Source organism: Motacilla alba, chromosome 3 (genome assembly GCF_015832195.1).
Source record: "Motacilla alba alba isolate MOTALB_02 chromosome 3, Motacilla_alba_V1.0_pri, whole genome shotgun sequence".
NCBI classification, from domain to species: Eukaryota; Metazoa; Chordata; class Aves; order Passeriformes; family Motacillidae; genus Motacilla; species Motacilla alba.
In genome coordinates, this window is record NC_052018.1 from 36,552,855 (window position 1) to 36,577,425 (window position 24,571).

At 40.5% G+C, this 24,571-nt stretch overlaps 2 protein-coding genes across 3 annotated transcripts in view; one reads left to right on the forward strand and one right to left on the reverse strand.

Annotated features, from left to right (window-relative positions):
- The first annotated feature begins 156 nt into the window (after positions 1 to 156).
- PM20D2 (peptidase M20 domain containing 2) lies at positions 157 to 17,859 on the forward strand. 2 transcript variants are annotated; one of them, XR_005256427.1, is made up of 8 exons: positions 157 to 1,205; positions 1,282 to 1,430; positions 5,069 to 5,211; positions 8,191 to 8,345; positions 10,715 to 10,850; positions 12,586 to 12,720; positions 15,104 to 15,211; positions 15,748 to 15,766. XR_005256427.1 is itself a non-coding variant. In XM_038133014.1 (7 exons), the coding sequence occupies exons 1-7, from the start codon at positions 372 to 374 to the stop codon at positions 15,948 to 15,950; spliced, it is 1,728 nt and encodes a 575-aa protein (XP_037988942.1). In that variant the 5' UTR covers positions 161 to 371; the 3' UTR covers positions 15,951 to 17,859. The 2 variants fall into 2 exon arrangements, 1 of the variants encoding a protein (XP_037988942.1); XM_038133014.1 differs by lacking the exon at positions 12,586 to 12,720 and having other exon boundaries at positions 161 to 1,205; positions 15,748 to 17,859.
- A 2,674-nt stretch (positions 17,860 to 20,533) lies between these two features.
- The window catches only part of GABRR1 (gamma-aminobutyric acid type A receptor subunit rho1), a 29,981-nt gene continuing 25,943 nt past the window's right edge, over positions 20,534 to 24,571 (reverse strand). Inside the window, exon 10 of the mRNA XM_038133551.1 lies at positions 20,534 to 23,754. Coding sequence (XP_037989479.1) covers positions 23,467 to 23,754 — 288 coding nt within the window. The 3' untranslated portion in view covers positions 20,534 to 23,466. The remainder of the gene's footprint in view (positions 23,755 to 24,571) is intronic.

Sequence of the window (24,571 nt, forward strand, 5' to 3'; positions counted from 1 at the left end):
GGAATTAATTTTCTTCACAATGGCTGGCACGGGACTGTGTTTTGGATTTGTGCTGAACACAGGGTTGATAACAAAGAGATGTTTTTGTTATTCCTGGGCAGGGCTTACACAGAGCCAAGGCCTTCTCCAATTTCTGCACTGCCATGCTGGTGGGGAGGCTGGGGGAGCTTGGGAGGAGACACAGCCCGGACAGGTGACCCCAAACTGACCAAAGGGACATTCCAGACCATGGAACATCATGCTCAGTATCTAAAGCAGGGGAAGAAGGAGGAAGGGAAGGACGTTTGCAGTGATGGCGCTTGTCTTCCCAAGCCACCCTGAGGTGTGATGGGGCCCTGCTCTCCTGGGGATGGCTGAACACCCGCCTGCCCATGGGAAGCAGTGAATTCATTCCTTGCTTTGCTTGCGTGCATGGCTTCTGTTTTCCCTATGGAACTATCTTTATCTCAGCTTGTGGGATTTCTGCCTTTACCCTCCGCCATCCCGCGGGTGAGGGACTCAGCGAGCGGCGCGGCACCGCGCCCGGCACGGGCTGCGGGCGGGCCCCCGAAACACCGCAGGCTGGCCGGGGCCGCGCCAGGCACGCTGGGGCGGGGAGTTCCGGCGGGGCGCCGCCTGTAGGCCAGGCCGTGATTTCCAACTACATTTCCCACCGTGCCTGGCGGCGCAGAGAGGCGATAAAAGGGGGAACGGCGCAGGTGTCACGCTGGAGGGCAGGTGCGGGCGGCGGGTTGGGCTGGGCTGAGCAGCGGTGCTCCCGAGGCCTCATGAAGCCGCAAGAGTCGCCGGAGAGCGGCCCCGCCACCGCCGCCGCGCTGGAGGCGCTGAAGCAGCGGGCGTGCGAGAGCGTGGATCTGAACGCTGCGCGTCTGGGCGCGCTGAGCCGCGACATCTGGAGCCGTCCCGAGCTGGCGTACGCGGAGCACCAGGCGCACGACGCCCTGACCCGCTTCTTCTCCGGCGGGGACCTGCCCGGCGCCGCCTGGGCCGTGCAGCCGCGCTACAAGCTGGGCACGGCTTTCCGCGCCGACTGGGGCACGGCGGCCCCGCAGGACCCGCTCCGCCTGGCCTTCCTCTGCGAGTACGACGCGCTGCCCGGGCTCGGGCACGCCTGCGGCCACAACCTCATCGCCGAGGTGGGAGCCGCCGCCGCGCTGGCGCTCAAGGCCGCCCTGGAGAGCCTGGCGGAGCCCGCGGCCGTGCAGGTGGGAGCCCTCCCGGGGGAGCGGTGGTGAGCGCTCCCTGACAGCCCCTGACTCGCCCTGTGCCTTTGTGCTGCAGATCACGGTGCTGGGGACCCCCGCGGAAGAGCAAGGAGGAGGCAAAATAGACCTCATCAAGGCTGGAGCGTTCGACGGCCTGGATGTGGTTTTCATGGCGCACCCTTCGCAAGAAAACGCTGCTTACCTGCCCGACGTGGCCGAGCATGAGTGAGTGGGTGGGTTCAGGTGGAAAGAGATGGTTTGTTATTAGACTTTTGTCTCCTTCCTGAGAAGGGGACCTGTTTTAGCAGTGGCTGAACCCGAGCCTTGCAGGTGCCCTTCAGACAAAGGTATTTGCTCTCAGCTAAGGAGCCAGGTTAGTGTTAGGGAAGGGCACCCACAGCCATTCTTCAGAAGTGCCGTGTTCAGCCTAGTGCTCAAATCCTGGACTGATCTGAGATAATCTTCCATGTATCCCAAAAATCCATCTTTTGTTCTGACGTTTCTGGGCATTTCTTTTAAACATTTATGTGATTATGCCATCTGTTGAAGTAGAATTTAAAGACACAAATGCAGGGTCTCAAGGGTCGTCATTCTGTGCTTTCCTGGATGCCAGTCATGTGGTCCTCTATGCATTTTTAATCAGTTTGGAGGGTGTTTCAGGTTTGCCTTCCTCCTTTTGAAAGAGCTGGCCAGCAAAGCCTGACTGAAGTTTGGATCTCTAGTAACTTCCACACTAAATTTAGTCACAGCCATATTGTGTGTATTTACTCTCACATCAAGTTTTTGGTTTTGATCCATAGTACCTGTCTTTCCTTCATGTTTGCTCCCAGTGTAAGGATGGACAGCAGTCCTACCCACACAGCTGCCTTTTCTGCCAGCTGTATAACTCTTTGAAAATTATGCCTTGTCTTCTTCTGATTGGCCCTAATGTTATAACTGAGACCTGAAACTTTCTAATATAAGGAGCAAGAAAATTTTTGCTAATTTGCTAATTGAGAGACAGCGCTGGCTCACTTGTGCTTTGAGTCACTTGGTTTGCCTTAAAGTACACCTTGCCGGAATTGCATCCCCAGAATTGTACACACTACATGAGGTGCACTTGCCTTACATCTTACTCAGCTGCTGCATGGACCATAGCATTTCCTTATAATTTTGGAGACAGCTGGCATGTTTGGGACTTCCTCTTTAGTAATTTTCAAGCAATCAACTCTTAGGCAAATGCTTGGTCTTTAAGTACATGATTTTAAAAAAATGCTTTGGAGCTTCATTCTTTTCTTGCTCTGCCAGTCTGCAATGCCATGCTGTTCTTCCTTTAGTGTTGTAAATGTCTGTTTCCACAGTGTCCCAGCAGTAGTCTGCCAGCAGGTTTTTTTCCTATATTTTATGTCACGTTCTTCTTTGTGTTATGTGATTGCTGATCCCAGAGGGTCTTACCTTGCAGAGACTCCACTAGTAAACTCCCTCCAGTGCAACAGTTTTTACAGGTATTACATTTGACTGTCTCAGACTAAATTCTGAATTATTCAAATAAGTAATTTTCCATCACTTATGACTTGTATTGGGAACTATTTTCACACTGGTTGTTTTACTGTCCGGCTCTGATATGCTTGATTTTACTGACCATTTTGCTTTTACCAGGGCTGTTTCCAGTGGATAGTTTGCTTCTGTAAATGCCAGGTTACATGGTAAAACAGACAAGAGTTAGTCTTCTTCACCTGGCCAGTTCCCTGCTACATTCCTTCCTTGTGTTTCTAAAGAGTCTCAACTGGTTGTTGTAACCTCCTTCAAGACTTAGCCCAACTTGCCTTTGCTTTACCTTAAGACTATAATCTTCAAGACATAGTTTTCAATGATAGTTTTGTGTTTCTGCTTTCTTTTGTCTTTCTGCAATAGCCTTTTGAGTTTGATACAGTAAGATCTGGAAATCTCTCCTCAGAGGTCAAGATCTGCAGTAGGATGCAAGTCCTAGATAGCCTTTAAACCTTTGGACATGGAGAAGGCATGGAATTGTAGTGCTGAGTGAAACAACTTATTACCTCCAAAAGCTTGAAATACTGTGTTTGTCATATTTTATGTAATTATGAGGTTTCAAAGGTAGAAAGACAGTTTTTCAAATTTTAATTGATGTTTGGTTGTTTGCAGGCAGTTTGACTGGTGATCACTAGGTTGCAAGTATTGCTGTGTGTGCAATTCTGAAAACTGGCTTGTCCCTGAAATAAGATTAACATATTGGGATAACTGGTGGATACATGCCAAAGTTTGCTGATTCTTATTCACTTACCCTTCACTTAATCAGCCTATTTATTGTTGGGCAAACAGAATCCACATTCTTCTGGTGGTATTCTTAAACTGGCTTAGGGTGTTTTTATTCTGCAAAATCTGTTGGGTTTTTCTGAGTGCCTGTGACATTTGTGTGGCAAAAGAAGTACAAGTAAAGGAATGCTGAAAGAACGTTTTTTAATAAGAAACACATGTTCCTTCTGGAAGAGAATACTGAAGCATGACTTTTTGCTGTACTTTGCCTTCTATTTTTTTTGAGAATGTCCAGGGATCTTTGTGAGTTGATTTGAGGGGTTGCAGTCTAATACTTGGGATATTAATGGACAAGTTTCTTACATTTCTTAATAAATTTAAAATAAATCTCCTAGTCTAAAGAATGAGTTCTAGGATTGTTTTGGAAGATTTGTGGGGATAGAAAAGGGCAAGCTTAATTTGGATTGCCGCAGTAGTAAGAGACGTTTCCTGTTGCAACAGTACACTGCATTGTGTCCCTCCTTGCCTTCCAGAATTTAAGTGCTGGTGTTAACTTCCAGCTGTGGCATGGTTCTGAGCACAAGGGGTCACTTCAGGATAACTGGTTAAGTTGGCATTTGTGCAGGACAGAGGGACAAGCAAATTAGGCTGGTCATGGCTGGATAAGAGACAGGTTATGTGTCTTGGGGTGGGAGGAACGCTTGAAGATTGAGTTTTTTTCTATAAAGGAGGGGGTCTGGAGTACAGATTGCTTTGTGTATTCTATAAATAGTGAGACCTTATATGTAGATGTCAGTATTTAATGTTTTCCTCTTTTGTAAATAGTTCTCATAAACAGTCTAAAATACTAAGTTATTTTGTAAGACTAATATTAATGGCCCTCAGATGAAGCAAAGCATTAATTTTTATTGGATGTGTTAAGGTGCAATATTTTATGATTTCTGTCGAGTTAGGTGATAGCCTTTGCATTAGATTTCCTCCTTGTTGCAAGCCTTTCTACCACCTTTTTAGAAGGGTGCAAGAAGAGAACATCCTCACTGTAGCATAGTAATGTGTATTTTACAATAGGCTGTGCTTTTCCATACTCATAAAACTTGACTTTTGTTATTTAAACATGAGTTATATGTGATCTTACGAGCTTTTCCTATCTTACATACTGTACACATTTTATTTGACAAGAATTAGGACACTCAGCTTCCGATTTTGAATCAGAGAAAAGGGTTTGTTATCCTCTGAGAAGAGTGTTTTTAACTTTGAGTCTCAGAAGAGTCAGGCAGTATAAAAAAAGCAGTGGAGAAATTTAATTAATATGTGAAACATGTACTCTTCAGGAAAAGGCTATATAAAGATGCTACCAGTAACTCCCTTGCCTGACTGGCTGCTGGTATCATTCCATTCTGCTGGTTTTCTTGAAATCTTTCAGTGTTTTTTTGCACTCAAAGATAGTTTATCTATGCAACAGTCTAGTGCCAGGTAAATTGTTTGGTTTTATGCTGCACAAAATTTAAATAACATATATTTGTAGGAACAAAAGGATGTTTTTCATTTCAAAGAGTTTTGTTTTTTTTCAGTGAATGAGAAACAAATAAGCAATGCCTTTTATTTCCTAGTGTGACTGTGAAATACTATGGAAAAGCTTCTCATGCTGCTGCTTATCCTTGGGAAGGAGTTAATGCATTAGATGCTGCTGTTCTTGCGTACAACAATCTGTCTGTTTTAAGACAGCAGATGAAACCGACCTGGAGAGTTCATGGTGAGATCTTTCTTAAACCTAATGTCCAGCAAGTTAGAGTTTAGGCTGTTGAAGTACTAACATAGAATATCACACACTAGTATAGTCACTTCAAATATTATGAAACAGCACCATTTCATTTAAATGGTGTGTCTGCAATTTTTGCAATCATGTCAGTGTCCAGAACTAACTGCTCAAAACAGGCTGAGAGGTCAGATTTGAAAGGGGACTCAAATGCCCAGGTAAAGGTTAGATCAATTTTAAGTCTTGAAGTTGCAGTTAAAAAAAAAAAAAAGAAAAAAAATGCAAAGTTTATTTTGGTACATGGCCTTGAACTCCTTAATATATGTGGATTTGCAAAGGTGTAAGATTAAATGCTTCCAAAAAGTGAAGCATTACTTACTGCATCACTTTTTGAGTAGATATTCCATTAATTAGATGGCATTTATTGGAAGGGTCTAGTGGTCTGGAATGAAATTTATTTGGTGAAGTACAAAAAACAACCGATGGCAGAAGATCACAGTCCTGGTTAGTAGCTCAATCAACTAGATGTTCACTGTTTTCTAATATTTAATATCTAGTAGGTTTTGGATTAGAAAGGCCATTTTGCAGTAAGACATGTTAACCATTAAGCTTGATTTGTCTTTCTTCAACATCACACATTTCTACCTGTACAGTGAGAAAGATTCAAAAGATGAGGTGAAGCAGCCTTTTAGCTATAAACCCAGGGTTCCTTTTTGCACCCAGCACAACTTTTGCCAAGTTGAAATTAAGAAACTTTGCCAGTTCTACAGGACTTCTGAATGTAGAGCTGTTTATTTGGAATATTTGTTACGAGCTAAAAATCCTTCCAGATGTTTTGAGCTGATCATTATGTGTCTTGGCTGCTTATGCTGTATGTAATACAAGTGTGCATTTCTCACCAGGATATCTGGATAGAGTCCTAATCCTTTTGACTGTAGATGAAGCTGTTTGCAGTTCTGCTGTGCAGCATGCCCAAAAGAATTTCAGACAGCAGACACCACCTCTCGATCCTATTTCTCAGTAGAAAACAAGGCACATTATTAAGAGTTTTGGTGTCTGCAACCCATGTGTTGCAGTTTAAGGCTGAAGATGGCTAAGTTTTCTGTTGAATCTAAGCCTAAACCCCTGAATACTGCTTTCATTGTAGTTTCTAGAGGTTACATGGGTAATGTTGGCAAAAAAATCTAAGTACCTAAACAGGCCTTCTATAGGTAATGCTTCTTGAACAGCAGCAAAACTGAAATTACTGTGTTGATACAACTGCTGTCATAAACCTGGTTTTTCAAAGTGGAAATATTTAAAATACTTCTGGGAGAGGAGAAGCAGCCAGAGTAAGATTGAATTTTAGGAATGCTTTCTTTACAACATTGTGTAGGAGACCTCACGTTGTAGACTTTCAGTATAATCAGTGGCTGAATTAAGTGTTCCTAAAAATAATAGTGTTAGCCCACTTACAAAAGCTGAAATCATTTCCATTGCTTGAAGTCTAGAATTTCTAACCAATGTTTAAGGTACTGAAATATTGTTGTCTTGAGTTCATTTGAGATTTTGATGTTGTCTTTCTTCCCTGCTTATGAGCGGAGTACATGTTGCCCCCTTAAAAATGGGAATGTAGTTTGGTTTTTTTTTTTCCTGCTTAAGTAGTTGTATTAAACAGGTTGTAAAAAAAAGTTTCCATCCAGAAGGGCAAATTGGGTGCTACTAATAGTGTGCAGGCAGCCTACTTGTAATTCAGGTCTGCTGTCCAGTCCATATTGCAGCTGTATTTAATTTTAACTGTAGACTTATTCAGACTCCAGTTCCACTTACAATTGTGCTGGACAAGACAAGTGAAAACTGTTTATTCATGAAGCTACTTGTTCTGAGAAAGCTTGTTATGGGTATGTGTCATGCAAATTTGCGTGAATACTTACTGCTTCCTTTCCTTTGGTGTCTGTCCCTCTCATCTGAGCTGTTCCTGTTGTTATGGACAGATACTGATACTGGATTAATTCAATGCTGTTTTTTATTTTGACTGTATTTGAGATGGGAGGTAAAGTTCATAATGTTAATGGGTTTTCTGCACAGAAAGAAATGTTTTGTTGTCTGTTTACAACAAATCAGTACTGTCTCTTCAGGCCTCAGTGACACACATCAGTAACTTTGGCAATATTTCCATTTAAGGTAGAAGTTTCTCAGGTTCTTCAGAAAACAAATCTAATTCCACGTAAAAGAAACTGAGGGTAGAAGACCAGGGAAACACCCTGTTGGAAGCTGTTAGTGCAGTGACATCTAATGTAGAACTGGGATCTGTGACGTGTTCTTGTCAAAATATCTAAATATTCCTGTATTTTATGGTAATGCCTTTGGTGCTGTAATAATAAAAGATGTAGTTACACATTCCCTCCAGGAAGCACTTTCAGCTCAAACTGCACTTGTGACTAAAGCTACATGTATTATACATTCCAGTATTTCTGAAGAATTAATATGAGCTATCTAAATTAACTTTCTGTGCACTGCAATACATACATTATTCCAGTATTGCTGAGAAACTCATTCAGATTTTCTTCAAGCTGACAAAATAAGTTGGAAACATTCTAATTGAGGAAACGTTTAAAAGTTGGAATCCAAGTTATCCCTTATAGCAGTTTTTTTTCTTGTTGGCAGGCAGATTGCTTTATGACTCCAATGCATTGAATTTTAGGGGATTAATTAGAAATGCTAGTTTGGCTTGACTCTGGGATGTAAAACAGATGTCTAACCAAAGAATGCTGTGAAATTGTGCTGAAAGACATGTACATGTTCCATGTAATCTGACATGATGAAGAAACTTTGTCCACATATTGCATTTTTTACATTTTTTGTATTTCATGCTCAGCTGATGTTTTGTTGTTTTTGTTTATATGTTTATAGTTCTTGACCCAGGAATTTCATGCCAGGGCTGAAGATCAAACAATTGCATTTAACACTGACAACACAACTTTTCCCTTTTTGCAGGTGTAATAAAAAATGGTGGTGTGAAACCTAACATCATTCCTTCTTACACTGAACTAGAGTTTTACTTGCGTGCTCCTTCAAGGAAAGAGCTTTCTGTTCTGACAGAGAAGGTTGAAAACTGCTTCAAATCTGCAGCAGTGGCCACAGGATGCAAGGTAAGAATATATTCATTGTCATGTGTTTCTTTTACACAGACCGGAACAGGAAATTAGTGTTTACTTTATTTGTCTGCATAGTGTTTAGCCAAAGTAAATCTAAATTACCGGTACACTTTTTGCTGTTCTGTTGCTCTGTGTCCTGAAAGAAAGCTTTGGTTTATAAATAGAATGCCACAGAAATCTAGAGGAATCTGTGTTGGGAGAGACCTCTGGAGGTCATCTGGTCTAATTCTCCGTTCAGAGCAGGACCGATTCTCCATTCAGAGCAGGACCACTTAGACCAAACTCATCTTTTGCCATGTGAACTTTTGAATACTTCCAAGGATGAAATTCTACCACCTCCCTCAAAAAGTGCTCTACACACCTCGTGGTGTAGAAGGGTTTTCCTAATGTTTATGCTGCAATGACTTGAGCACTGACACAGGTTTCCTGCAGAGATTGCAGTGCTTCCATCTTTGGAGATACTCAAAAGCTGCCTTAGTATGGTTCTGGGAAATCAGCTCTAGGTGACACTGATTGAACAGGGGAACTGGGCAAGATGACCTTCATAGGTACTTTCCCACATCAACCCTCTGTGATTCTGTTGTATCCAATGGGAATTTCCTTTGTTGCATCACTTTGACATCTGAGACGTCTGGTTCTGCCTTCTCTGTACCCTTCCCCTCTGGTAACTCTAGACAGCAGTAAGATGCCCTGCTAACCTTCTGTTCTGTGAAGGCTCAGCAGATCAGGTTCTTTCAGGCTGTCATTGTACATTGTGTTCTCCACCTAATCATCTTGGTGGCCTTCCCCTGGCCTAGCTCCAGTCTTGATTTGAGGAGAAACCAAACGAACACAGGATGATGAGATGTGGTCTCGCAGGGGTTGTCTACACCAGTAATAAGAATATTAAAACACTAATGACACCAGTCTCAGTTGCCGATGAGCGCTACAAGTAACAGGCAGCAGTGTGGTATTTTGTGCCACTGATTACAAAACACTTAGAGCTTGCATGTCTTGTGTCATCTGAGCCAGTCATGTTGTCATGCAGAGCTAGGCTTGATCATGCATTATCTGCTCTTGAATGAGTTCCATCTTGTATTCTGCATGTTCACAATCACCTTGTGATTCGTGAGCCTGGGCATTTGTTCAAGGAGGATTTATTTGCTCTGTAATCCCTCTGGGAACTTGAGGCTAGGATGCTCCGAGGAGTGTGTAGTTTTCAAACACCTCCTCTTGGCCCTTCCAAGAGGATGTTATCTGTAGCTGTTGTTCAGTGAGCTGGAACATCCCTGTGTTTCAGTGACACTTAAAAAAATAATAGCTCCCAGACTGCATTTCTGCTTCTCTTACTCTGCATCCTTGGATGCATCCTGCCTGATCCCATGTACATTCAATTACTTTAAGTGTCCTGTAATTTCTTTTTGTTTTGCTGTGGGTGATGCTTCTATCCTACAGATAGTGCTGCTAGGCTCAGAGACCTGGGAGGCTTGATGGCAAACCTCACCTGTAGAAACAAGCAAAACAGGTATTGGGTCTTCTGTCTGTTTTTTTTCCCATATTCTCGGTCATGAGGTCCAGTGCCCCATTAAACAGCAGGCTCATGTAGCAACTGAGTGATTTTTCAATAAGTGTTCTCATTTGTTTTGCTTTTAGTAAATGGAAGTGTGTCTCATCTAGCTGGTTCAAGCAATAAGATAGATGGTTCTACTTGGCTCTGTTAATTACAAGCTTATGACTAATTCAGCTGTAAAAAGAATGTATGTGATCATCAAAACAAATAGGTATGGGGTATGTGAATGTTAGCATGTCAGTTTTACAGTCTTTTTGAGACATTAGATGTTGTTTTCCTACCGTGTCCCCTTCACTTATCTAGAAAAGAGGTTCAGAAAGTGCACTTTATGCAGCATGAAAGTTAAGACCTCTTTTGAAATTTGACATTGATAGATTTTTTTTTCTATTTGTTTTCAAATTTCTTACCTGTATGAAGCCATTTAATGAATGGGGCTGTAGTTATTGGAAGCATTCTGAAAAAAAGGTAACATACAGTTTGATAAAAGCCTATGTTTATTTCTATGTAGTTTAGTAGTACCTGCAGGCAAAATCGTTAGACACTGTTACAGGAAATACTTGTTTCCTATTTTTGGAGAAAATGTTGAAATCCTTTCTTCTGGAATTTGGCTGTCTAGTGCAAACTGAACAGAACATCAGCTGTGTTTTGATGGAGGGTAATATTTGGCAGAATGTTGTATTTTTGAAGAAATTTAGCACTTACATATGTTTTGCCTTGGGCTTGAAGTTGGGAGGTTTTTTTGACCTTCAGATTGTTTACATTGAACTGGCTTACACTGGAGAAAAACTTACAGTAATTTGGGGTTTTTATCTAGGTGGAAATAAAAGGTGGTGAAAATGATTACTACAATGTGCTTCCGAATAAGAGCCTGCAGAAAATTTACAAGGAGAATGGAGAGAAGCTTGGAATAGATTTTATATCAGAAGATGCTATCTTGAATGGTTTGTCAGGTAACTCCAGCTGCATTTTTCATTGTGTCTTAAGCTTAGGTTGATCAGGCTTCATGTGTATAAAATAACAAATTAGAGCTAAGTTAAACCCAGTTTGGTCAGAAGAAAAAGCCACATTATAAAGCTAAAGCTCTGTAGGTTTATATCTCTGGCCTGTGTTCCTGTATTTATTGTAGAAGCTAAGAACAGGTAAGGAAAGTAGTAAAATTATAATATTTCTTATAATAGTTCCGAAAATATTTCTTGTAATAGTTCTGAAAATATTTCAAGTAATAAGCAGTTTGGCTGGGGGGAGGGATGGAAAGCTAAGTCTTTCTGAGAACATGAGGATGTATAATGAATTGTCTCTCATTCTGTGGCTTTAAAATACAGAATCCTGATTTGCTATAAATGGGGATGAGACTTAGTTTTTAGTAACCTTGTTTAATAATATTTTCCAAGCTTACATATAAACAAATAAGCTAGAATCTAACAATTATTTTAGAGGGAGTTTTTGGAGAGATTTATAACTTGAAGTTTATTTCACTAACTCTAATTTAATCTTTTCATTAACAAGTAATTACATGCCTCTAATTTTAGGTGATGGGATCAACAGATTAGTTTTCCAAAGGGTGCTCTTCAAGTAGGTGTGCACTTTTGAGTCTTGACTATGTCTCAAATGATTTAACTTTTTTTGGTGTCTGACCTATAACAGAAATGGGAATTCTTAAATGCTTAGGTGGGTTTCTTGTTATCCTTAACACTTTCTTTTTCAGCATCTTCCTAGAGGAGCTCTGTTCAAGTCTCAATTCTGCTCATACTTTGAGCCTTCACTACTGATCTTAACTGTATGAACATTTTTACTCCATTCATGCTAAAGGTTTTTCTCTTAGAACGAAGATATTGTTCTCAGTAAAAAGTTATTTTAGTTAGTTTGATTGCGGTACTTGTCTTCTCTTTATTAAATGCAGATTATCTTTGGAATTCGGACAGATTTGGTGTTTAGGAGCAGCTCTCCAAACTTCTTTTTGTGGGTAGGGGAGACACGGTATCTAATGATATTCTTGGTATCTAATGGTGATGGGATTTTTTCTGTTTCTTACTTCCCTTTCAAATTAAACAGTGGTTCATTGTCTTGTGTTTAAAAACAAATTAGAACTTAAGACAGATTTCTTCCTACTTTCTTCAGAGTAATACAAATAATATTTACTGCTTTGCTTGTTAAGCCAAAGAAGGGGGCTGAGGAACCTTAACATGTTTACTGTAGTGCAACTTTCTGGAGCTCTGCTAGTTGGTTCCTTCAAACCGTTGTAGTAAGGATAATCATGTATATCAGTGATTTTGCTTTTGTTCAGAGGTCTTGAACTGAGCCTTTCACAGACACCCAGCTGTGATAGGGCTTTCATATGTAAGTTATATGATATGCTCAATGTTAACCATGAACTTGCTTAAGCCAAAACTCCCTGTATGGCTGTCCTGTCCTTGAATTGCATGTCAGATGTCAAAATGTGTTTGAGCAATTGCTTTTTTATCTCACACTGCAGTAGGGCTTACTGAATTTTCTTTCCACAGCTTCTCCTCTGAATTTTTGCAGTGGGAATTTAGGAGAGATTACAAAGCACAGTCTCCAGAGCCATAGGAGTGGAACTTTGTATGCTACCCTCTTCTGGGGGCGGGGGTTGAGTATTTTGTGTCGTCTTTTTCAAGACCTCTATTTCTGTTTAGTTTTCATGTGGTTTTTAATGTTTTCTTTTAGGATGTCAGTTTCTTCTGTTGAAAGGGAAGGAAGATAGCTCAGTTGCTTCTCCATGTCTGTGCAGCAGAACAGTCGTTAAGAGCTGAGCGCACTCGCTGCCACCTCTGCATGGTATTAGTGTGGCTCTGCTCCCAGGTATCGCTCTAGGCAGATAAGCGTCACCAAGGCTTCCCTGAGTACCTCAGATTACAGGCTCTGGCTGTGCAGCTCTGCTCTGCTGGGCACACAGCCAGGGGGATGTGACATAATGTGAGACTGAGGTAGCTTGGACCAGGTGCCAGGACCTGTTTCTCCTCCTACTGTTCATAGGACTTTACTACAGGATATCCATAACCTCCTAAAGCAGATAGCTCGGTTACACGTCTTAGTTGAGGCACCCATGCCTGTGATAACTTAATCTAGTCAAAATGTAGTATTCATGGGGTTCATTGGCTTCCTGTGTACAAAAGTGGTAAAGATGATCTTAAGGAAGTCTAGTATATTTGAAAATTCCACTTCTGAAGCTTGGGACTATATATAAAATATTTCCTGGAATATTTTGTGTTTTCCCCTCTGTTTATGTTTGTGGTAATACTGACTCCATCAAATTTGCAGTGACTTGGAAGAAGCTTCAGGATATATTTTTGAGAGGCTGGAACTCCAATATCTCTCTGTTGAAGATAGCACAGGATTATGTATATTGTATTGGTAACTGCAACTACTTATGCTTCCAGAAAGAATCCCAATCTGTATGTGTCTAGCAAGCACACAATTTCAGGTGTTTTTATAGAAATTACTAGAACACCTGATGTTCTAAACATACCTCTGTGTTATTCTCATAAAGGGAGTAACATTTTGTCTGATAGAGGGGAAGATTTAGCTGTTAGATTTTCATTAAAAGCTGCCTGGATTTTGCCTCTCCATGTTGCTAGAAAATACCCAATTTATATGTCTTCTACACAGGAAAAATAACATGTCAGCTGGTAGTACATTGAATATGGATATAAGTTTAGGAGGAATGACATGACAGAGAGCTGTGATGCAGTGAAATTTCTAATGTTTCATTTGCTAAGTGGAAGTAGGGAAAAGGGCAGCACAGTCTTTGCAGCAGTTGGTGTATTGAGACTTAGTAAGGCAGGTCTAGAACCCTTGGTTTAGTCTGGAGCATGCAGAACTTCTGGTTTGTCTGTCCAGATTGACCAAAGAAGGAATCGGTAGTGCGGACTACTGGAAATTAAAATAACTTATTGCTGTGCCAAGAGTTAGATTTTCTTCAAATGCATCCTGAATTTTTGGGAAGAGATGTTTTTGAACAAGCATTGTTGTTTCTCTTACCTGTAAGCAGTGTAAATAGCAAACTCTTGTCCTTATAATGTAGGCTCCGTGGACTCACTTTCAATAACTATAGGCTTCCAAGTAAAATCTGTGTTTTTCCATCATTTAATTACTAAATCTTAAGGCACTAGCAATATCTTTTCTTCATAAAGTATCACAATATAGAGGATACCTGATGTGTTAAAATTAAATTTTATACACCATTGCTAAAGAAACAAATTCTTGCGTCTCAGGCCCCAAAAAAAGTTAATTGGGATCTTAGTGGGTCATCCCTATTTTTCCCTGATAAAAAACAATGCTTCCTCTGGCACCTGGGTTTACAATAAGTGGTATGTTGATTTCTCCAGCTTCAAAATGTCATTTTAACAAATAATGAGTGAGTTGCTTGTTTGGGAAAAAAAAAACAGCTTGGGAGGTAGTTGTAGACTCTTGGATGATTTCCCATGAAGAATCTTCTACTTTGGGATGATAGCATTCAGTAGATAAGGCTGTGAGATAGGTGCTAGATAACATACTGAAGGGAATAGGCATGAAAGGTCATCATTAAAATCTGCAACATTGCTATCAGGTGTTTGTCTACAAAGCTCTAGCATTTTGTCTGGAGTTTAGTTCTGATTTTATTTCAAGGGCGCTTGCGCTGTTGAGATTTCCATAACTGAGAATAATCAAAACACATGGGGGTGAAAACAGTTACCCTCGATCTGTTTTTGTTTAAAGATGAATAGTTTCTACTTTAGTCCCCTCCAGAATGGTGAATATTTGCATATTGCTGAGAACCAGGAATTGTTCAGCCTAGTTCTGAAGGGCTCTAACAGGGAAGTAGCTGAAATGTCTGACACTCCCAAGGTTTGCAGCTTTCCTGTTCTGAATTAACTGCTTACTATCAGGAGATGCTTGATAAAAATGAGCAGTAGAAGGAATAAGAACATGCTGATATATCTTCCTTGCAGTCCAGTAACTGGTCATTGATCAGAAGCGCACTGGTGAGCAGCACCTGAAGATGGCTAGTTAGGGAAAAACACCTTGGTGACAGGAGATATTTGTATGGATAGTGGCTCATTAGAATTGTTCTTATTTTAGTATTTGGGGCAAAGGATGCTCTATTTTAGATATGGGCTGGAGAGAATGTCTATCATGCATTTTCTTACAGCATTCAAAACTGCCCAACACTTTTTCATTAAGAAAATCTCTCTGCTGCTTCTAGGTTCCACGGACTTTGGAAATGTTACATTTGTGGTCCCTGGGATTCATCCTTATTTTTATATTGGCTCTGATGCATTGAATCATACTGAGCAGTACACAGAAGCTGCAGGTGAGTGGAAGTGAAAACAATTAACATTAATTGTGGAGTTGCAGAAAAAGCTGACAAATGTAGAATTTCTTGGTTGTGTTTGAGGTTGTGTGTATATGGGTAGGATAACCACTCCTCTTGCTAAAGGATAATAACATCCAGACAAAAGAAATTAGAAGGATTATCCATAACAGCATATTCAGGAGAATTTCTAAACAAGAGCTGAAAGATAAGTCATTTTTAATCCTAAATTACAGGCAACGTAACAGTGCTAGCTTATAAAACTCCACATTTTTTGAAGAGCATAATGTGAACACTCAACTTTCCTGTTCTCAGTCTTAGTTGTTTATATCAGTAGCAGAAAATTAAGTACTTGCAAAAGAAGAAAATGTTTTGAGGCATGGGAAAATAGGTTTACTTCATGCAAGTAGATGTTTAAGAAAATGTTCCTGCAGCTGAAACTTAAAATCTTACTTTGAAAATATCCCTTGTGCAGTAAGCAAGTGGTTTAGTATTGGTAATGTAACCTGAAGTTCCTCTTACTTTTTTTTCTGCAGGGTCACAGACTGCTCAGTTCTACGCCTTGCGCACAGCAAAGGCTTTGGCAATGACAGCACTGGATGTCATTTTCAAGCCAGGTCTGTTGGAAGAAGTCAGGGAAGACTTTAGAGAAGTGAAGCTCAAAGAAGAGGAACAAACAAATCCAGTAAAACCTAAAAAAGAATCTGGTGTTGGTGAAGGAGCATGTGCATCACACTAAACTTGATTAAAACATTCTCAGTAGCATTGACTTAATGGAGATGCTGTATTTAAATCCCAATAGGGGCTGGATAATACATAGCTGAAGAAATTATGATTTTATTTAATTTAGACTTCAGGAGAAGTAAATAGTATAATTGCTTTCGAAAAATGTGAAATTTCATCTAGCTGTAATGTTTGTGTTCACTGTGGTGATGATTTTCATACAGAGATCTCAAATATATTCTCTTTGATTTGCAGTGTTGAATAAATTATAGTGTTTACATCCCTTGTCAGTGATTTTTTATGTAGTGCTATATTAATATTCCTTATAGAGGAAGTATGGCAATTTTCTGTTCTGAAATAAGTACTTTTCATTCAGTGATCATATGCTGAATCTGATCTGTGAAGCTTTTATAAAATTTCTGGTCAGTCACTTTTTTTGGGATAAGATGGAGACTTAAAAAATGAGCTGGTTTCACTGGAGAAAAGGGGCTATGTTTGGAAATATACTTGGTTTTGATAAGAGTAGCTTCCAGCAATGGTACTGTTTGGATAGGAATGCAATCTGTTAAGCTTGATTGTCCTAAAACGCATTGATTTTCCTCCTATTAAATTTTGGAGGTGTTGTGGAGAAGTCACGGATCACAAAATTGGAAAGCAGCTAAATGTTTATTTGATTAAATCAACACATTTAAACTCCTGCAAGAAGAATTCTGCTCTGAGGCAGTACAGGTGTCCACACAAGGTATTGCATTAGCTTAACTGATCTGAAGGAAGTGTATAAATTTAGCTAAACCAGTGGAAATCTTTGTCACAAAGCTACAAGTATGGTGCCATGAAGCAATAAATGGTTGTGTGCAAGTCCCTCTAGTAAGCTCAGAGGAGCTTGCAGTGAGGACTGCTGGCTTTTTTAACCTGTTTGTTCCCGTGTCCTAAGCAGCACATCTGTTAAGTCTTGCCAGTTGTCCTTTCTGTGTGTTGTGTGGTTAGTCCATTTAATCTTTGTTATTTTGCTTCCCAGGGACATTGATACTGCAGTTTTATCAAGGTGGTGTTTTGTGTGCCCAAACACGTTAGGATGTCTTTTAATTCACTGGTTAAAGATCTCGTGAGTACACAGAAAATAAGTCAGTGGACAGATAGAGTGAGAAAGCAACTTACTGATTAATGTTTTCCTAAGCACAGGTATTACTGTGTAAGCTTCAGAAAGGAAGGCAGGCAAGCTGTATTCCTCAGAAGTCAGAGTAACTGTCTTTCAGTAAACTTTTTCTTTTTTCAACAGTCTCTAAATGGTAAACTCTAAAATTCTGTTCAGCATTTACAGTTTATTGATCTCTGTATTCACTTTAACATTATGCCAGTATCCTTGTTTGCATTAGCAAACAGTTTTCACAGCTGGATGGAAGAAACAGATGAAGGTGGGACTCTGAGCCATAGATGTGTCCAGGATAGTAAGTTGAATACTAAATCCAACTGAAATTTGTTCTAAGGTTTGTCAGAGGAACTTTGTCCTTAACTTTTAATTTACAGTCTGCCTTGCCAGTTCTGGGACACAATTGCAATTCATTAAGATCTGCTGGGTTATCAGGCTAGTGCATTAATTTCCTTAGCACATGTGGCTTTTTATTTCCTCCTGCAAGACCTGCTTAACTCATCGCTTTGCTGTTTTTAAGATGGAGTGTTAGGATCCCACGTAGATAGCACATGCTGTGTTGTTGTGTTTCCTACAAGCTGATATGCATTAAAGCCTTCTCAGTTCTCTTTGTTCAGACCTCTTAGCTGCATCATATCCAAGATCAGTTAATTAAACTTCTCTGAACTAAAAGTGTGTCTTCATTTTATTGTAATTGTTGCTGGAATTAAAATGGAATTAAAAGTACTGATTAAAGATGAGTTGATAGTAATAAAGGAGTTTAATTGTGATTGAATTTTCTTGTCTTTTGCTTAATATTGGGATGCTGCGTGATACTGAGTAGCATGTTTGATTTTTTTTTCCCCTAGTTTGTTATGATTATGTAAGATTGAGGGTGGTTTAAGCTTTCCATTTTGGTCTGCAGTTGAGAGGGTTAATGCTTTTCAAATACAGTACTTAATGTCAGTCTTTATAATCTTATGGCTGTTTTAACTGTTAAAACATGCTGGAATTGATAGAATAAGTCAGAATGTGAGCTTGTGAGTGATCACTGAAGGATCTCTGTTAGGCTAAAGCTGGTCTAGCCTCCAGTTTGAAGTGAGATTATCACCAACACTAGATCAGGTGATCTTGGCTTCATTTGCCAAATCCTTGTGACTTGTTCAGCCTCCTTTCTCAACTCCCCATGTGAGGTAATTCCAGTTTGTCTCAGAATGTTCATTCTTGAGGTCCAGAACTAAAGCAGTCTGGGATTTAACCTTGCAATTTTACTATCACAGTGATACTATGTATGGGAAAATTTTAGTTCCTGTGGGAATAAAACTTTGACTTTCAGTCATTTATGCTCACAAATCGTGCATATATGAAAATATCCAACATGCTTAAGTTGCCCTAACTGCAGTCTTCCCCAAGCTGTTTGTAATTTAAGAGTATTGGAGTATTTGTCAGGAATAGTATTCTCAGTAATGAATGTGTGGGTAATGGACTGTAATGCCTGAAATTATTCTGAACTGCTGATGGCAAATGACAGCTGTGAAAGGATGAGGTGATGAAGTCCAGATGTTGTGAAGAACTTCAAGCCTCTGCCAGCCTACCAAACTACTGTATTTCCTTATTTAGTATCTTGTCTTAGGACCCGAGTAAAAGATACACCTGGTTTAAAGCAAAACAAAAAACATGAAATGTGATGGGTTTATTTTTATGAAAAGATTTGAAGGAGAGAACTTGCAACCTGCTGTGTTCCTGGTGCAGAAGAGCCCTGCAGTCTTTCTTCAAAACATAAATGGGATGCAGTTTTGTGTTCTTGTGAATCTTATTTCTGTAATTGCTTCCCCCTACTGTGAGTGCTCTGTACCTGCTCCCGTTGCAGTCACAAGGAGCAGGACTGTTCCTCTGAGGAAGAGTCACAACACATTAGCTGTTGAAGTCTCTCTAGTATTCATTGAGTGATCTCATAACTTGCTAACAGCACTCCTGAAAACAGACTTTTATTTAGAGCAAAATGTTTAGGAACAAATAATTTTGAAATAACAAAGAAAAAGTCAGTCTACATGATTTCCTTTATACCCCTGAGGTTTGCAATTTCCTTGTCCTGCAGGTAGCAGCCCTCCACAGAGCCTTTGTCCACCAGCCTGTTTCACTGACTGCTGCTGCCACCCACATTTTGTTATTACTGGGGAGCAAAAGTGCATCCCTGCATAAGTGCTCATACCCAAACTATACTAAGCCAAAGCTGGATAAGATTGCTACTCGTTTAGATTCCTCTAGGCACTAATGGAAGCCAGAAGTATCTGACAAACTCACTGAGAATTTTTCTCAAGGTACAGCTGCATCTAATGTCCTTATTTAAAAATGAAGCCCAATGCTTCAGTCCTAATGAAGTCCACATGGTTGAGGATAGTGTAAGAATATGGTGCTCTTGTTTATGTTGCATACAGGTAAAACCCCAACAAAGAAAGGCCTTGTAAAATCCGGCCTTCCTCAGCTGAACTAACAGCTAGCCTCTTAAGTTCCCATGAGAAAGAATTCTAGGAATGAAAATCATTTTGCATAGCAATCTCCTCTTGTGAGAAGAACGGGTTGCACCTGTGAGAAACAAAGTCTATCCCATGAGAATCCGTGAAGAAAATATGTAAACACATGTGTAAAAAGAGACTCTTTGCACACACACTTTCTAACCAATGAATTGAGTGGCAAGAACATTACTAACCAAATAGAATTAAACAGAATGACTTTGAAAACTATACAAAAATAGGCTGTAACATTCAAGTGGGGCTTTTTGCTGCTGAAACTTTGAAGTGCTGTGTCCGTCGTTATTCGCTGGCTATTGTTATAATAGCTCTAGAGTTTTAGAGAATCACAGAATGGTTTGGGTTGGAAGGGAGATGGAAAGACCATCTAGTTCTTCATACCTTCTCACTACTCCTAGCAAGCATCATACCATTTCTTTTCCTACTCCAGCCTGGCCTTGAACGCTCCCAGGGATGGGGTATCTGCAGCTTCTCAGTTGCAGACTGAAGTTTGCCTCCTTGCTGCTTCACCCTATCAGTAATTATCATCATCCTTAAAGACTACCAAAGGTTTCCACCTCCAAAGCTAGAAGTGCTCAGAGGCAGAACCTGTGTCTATCCACAATACATACAGACCTGCCTTCTGTGCACAGCTTCATTCCTGGCTGGGCTTTGGGTTAATCTCAAAGACATTGCAGAGTATCACCCAAAGCAAGAAGAGCGAGGATGGTAACGCACACAGTTACTGTGTGAGATGGAAAGCTGAGCGTCATCATCATGGTGATCTGGAGCTTGCATGCAGGCTTCTTATCTGAGCCCTGCTTGTGAAACTCTGTGACTCTCCAGCCCTACCAGCATAACCAGATTTAAGGATGCATTTGGTATTCATCTGGATCAGGTCCTGAGTTCTCCATGTAGAAACTCATGTAGATCATGCTTTTGAAGGTAGAAAACACAAGATGCTGTACAAATGTGAAGTTTTATTGTGATTTTCAGTGTTTCTAGAAACAAAAGCAAGCAAACCTCTTTGATTTGTTGTAGAAGTGGAAAGGAGCAGAGTGTTAATGATTGGATACAAAACCTATACGGTGAAAGGTTAAAAGCCAAAAAAGTGCATATGTAAATATGTTTAATGAGTACTGTTGCTGATAGCAAACACTGACTGTATATGACATATCCTGTAGTTATAGAATACATGTATATACACATTTATATAAGACTGAAAAGGCACTAGAGTTTCCCAAATAAAACACAAGTAAATTAATAGTGTAAATCAAAACACTGAGGTTGGGGAATCAGTTTAGGGGGTTGTGCTGGAAGGGAAATTTTGAAAAATCGCATGGGAAGTTGGAAACTAGGTTCCCACTGAAAGCCAGGGAATTCAAAAATCCAGCTCCCATTTGTATCTTCAAAATCTCCTTTAATATACTGATCAGATGCCAAATAATGTATGTAGTATGAGATTAATGAGTCTATAAAGGAATGTACCATACTGCAGAAAACTACAGAACATTAAGCTTCTTATGGAGCTGAAGAGCTTACTATAAAATCTGGCACTCTTGTTCATGCTATTCTTAAATTGTAGAAATAAATGGGTTCTTGCAATACTGAGAATCTAAATACATTCCTGTGCAAGTTTGCCCAAGAAACCTATTTGCGGGGAAAGTTGTCATCAGAATAAGGAATAAAGAATAATGTAGGGTGGGCAAACCTGGTGGTCAACCTTTTGTCTGCTTTTGCCAGAGTGATCTTTCTACTTTCATATGACTGAAATGTTTACAGGTTAAAAAAAAAAAGGCATTTTTTTAATCTCTTGTAAAAACTTACAGGAGACTAATATTCTATGGAGGGGACTTGATAAAACAAGGTGTAATAGTACATGTGCATGTAAAAATAATCTCCATAGAAATTAGTAGTAGAACTATCTCATGGGTGGGTGTGTTTTTCAGTGATTTTTAGCTTTTGTGATTTTACTGCCTTACCTATGGAGTGTAGGCTGTGTGAGATAAGTATAGGGAGTTTTTCAGGTCACAATTTTAGCAGTTGTAAGAACTGCTTAGTATGTTTATGTAACATTTATTTACATAGGAAATAAAAACAACAACCAGCAGTGTTCAAACAACTGCAATGACTGTGTCACACGCCTGATGGTAGAGTGACAGAACAGGCAGGCCAGGGCAGATGTCATGTAAGAAGATTCACTCTCCTTTTGGAGTCAAAACTGCTTTGGTCTGATGCTCAGAGCAGCTCCACCTGTAATACACAAGAGTATCTGCTGTGCAGGCAGTGATGAATTCTGCAATTGTGTGCAAAAGCATGTGGTGTTTGAAATCCTGTGAATGCAAACCCTCAGGTAGCTTTGTGAACACAGGTGTATATCGTGTAGCAGCAGAAAAACTGAATGATCACAATTCTGAGACACCTTTGGTGCTGCTGGTGTTGTAAAGGCCCCTGATTCCATTCCACTGATTCTTGCTTTTCTGAACTATTTTATCACTTCTGTATTACAGATTTTGCCTTTTCCTTATGGAGTGTATTCACACTGACTGGCTGCTCTGCAGACACTGTGTTGGAGAATTGGGACTTAAGTCGGTGCCAACTGCCCCCAGCTTCAGCTGTGTCCCCTTGCTCTGCCTTGGAAGGTGCAGAGCCTTCTCTGAGGGCATGGGCTGAGGGTGGGCTGCAGGATGCTGGGGGACCATGCAGCATGAAAGCAGATTCTGTCAGTTGTACCTGTGTCTGCAGTGGAGATGCTCTCTTATGGTAGAAGCTGTTTTCTTGCTTCGTTCCAAAGGTTTTGGCATGGTATCTCTTGCAAAGTCCTTATTACTGCTTTGTCAGCTGTTGAGCACCTTTCTGTTATGTTTTTATTACAAACAGATGAACGTGGTTTTCCTGAAAACGAGTTACAACTACTGCTGGCATTGCAGACTGCAACAGGTTTTCAGGCTTTTCAGGCTGGCAATGCCCAGACTGTATCAGAGGAAAGAGGCTTCTCCTCAAGTAAAAAAACCTTGCGGTTTTTAAATTTTTGAAGACAACAGATTGTCTTCACTGGATCATTTTGTAGAGAAACCCATTCCCAGGAAACTCAAGAGCAAAACTACCAGACAAGCAGATCCAAGGAGAGCTCCTGTGTTTCCCAGAGGATTTGGTTAGCATTACAGGAAGTCTGGCTTTTGTTCATTCCTTGTTAAATGTAAATTGCAGCTCCTATTTTTAAAAACTTAGTCAAGACAGTTTGGAAATAGTTCCATGTTTTAAATACTATTAAGACAAAGCACAAGTCTGAAAGTATTGCTATGTGGACCTGTCAGTGCAGTACTGCTCATGAGTCATGTATTAAGCTGTGAAAGTTGTAGCCATCAATTAACTTGCCAAAGTGTTTCCAAGTACTGGATATTTTGTGTTTGTAATTACCATTTCTGACCTCATCCTACAAACATGCAAGTATTTGCATATTCTTGTATTTATTGGTATTGAATGTGGTCAGTCTGCTGAGCTGAGATGCATGCACTCAGGTACTCAGAGAATTAGGATTTCAGGGGCACAAAATGGAGGATGCACCATATATAAGCAACTGGCAATTATAGTCACTTGTTAAAATAGTTTACAGTGGCCTGTGAGGCACAAGAAGGAACATAGCACATCTTTAAATAAGTATAAAATTTTAGATCATGTATCCTATATTTTGCTGACATGTGAAACTTCCACAATTATTTATGCCACACATGTTTATGTATTAGAGTTGCCTCTAATAAAAAAAAAAAATCCTGGAAAAAAATCAATCTTCCTTCCAAATAAAACAATTCTCCAATTTCTTTCTCTTAGCCTACGAGACTGTAGTTTCATTTCAAGTCACAATGCTCTGTGACTACAGAAGTTACGAATCTTTATGAAAAAATGGACCAGTATATCAAATTAAATAGAATGTATGCCCCAGGGAATATTATCCTGGAGTACTTGTCGATGGCATGGGTGTCGATGCGCATGCTGACGTATCTCTGGTTTTTCCTCCTGGCAGAGCCCCTCTCCGAGCCCAGTGCCAGCTGCACCATCATCCGGTCTTGTTTGTCCCCATCCTCAGACATGAAGTGCCCCAGCTCGTTCACGTCCCCGTCGTTGTAGCTGCCGTCCACCATCATGGGCCGGGGCTGAGGTAGGCTGCATGCACAGGCAGGCTGCGGGCACAGACAAGGGCAGCAAGGGTTTGAGCTTTGTCCACGCACTCATAGACACCCCTGCCCTCCTTCCATCCCATAGAGGTGGGGAAAGGCCTGGGGGATTCAGACTACTGGGATGCAAAAGGAAGAACAAAATGGTGGAACTGGGCAGGAGCTTTTTCCATCGCCACTTCCACGTCTGTGAGGCACAGATATGGTCAGGGAGAGAGCAGACCTGTCTGTGGAAAAGCTCCTTCGGTTTAGGCACACGTACCAGGGTGCAAATAAAGGTTGGAACTGCACCTTGTAGCTGAGAAAATCAGAGGAAGACAGAGGGAAACCACAAGAAAGAATGAAGCCTGATCCATTTGGAGCGAAACCCCCTTAGGCTGAAATTTTAGTTTAAATTTAATGTAACAAGGGCAGAGTGGGAAAATTGGGACCACTGTGTATATGTTTAGACTGTGCACAGACAAAAGAGGAGGATATCTGTCATGTCATCTGAAACCCAAACCACAGAATCCAACTCATTCTATCCACAGGTTTTAATCTACAGTATTAAAAAAATATTTAAAGGTAAAATCCTAAGACCCATGTCATCTATACAGGCAGCGGAGGACTATACCTAAGTTAGCTTTCCCAGACTCCAAAGGAAGAGCAGTGAGCTTGGGCGTGGGTTGTCTGTGGCAAATCTTTATAACTCGCAATGCCTCACTGCTGGTGTCTTTTTGCACGCACTGCGTTTTCCCCAGGCAGCTGAGAGCTGCAGTTGCAAAGCTTTGAACACTTCCAGACTTTTGCCACACCTTTTCCCAGGGGCAATAAAATGACATTG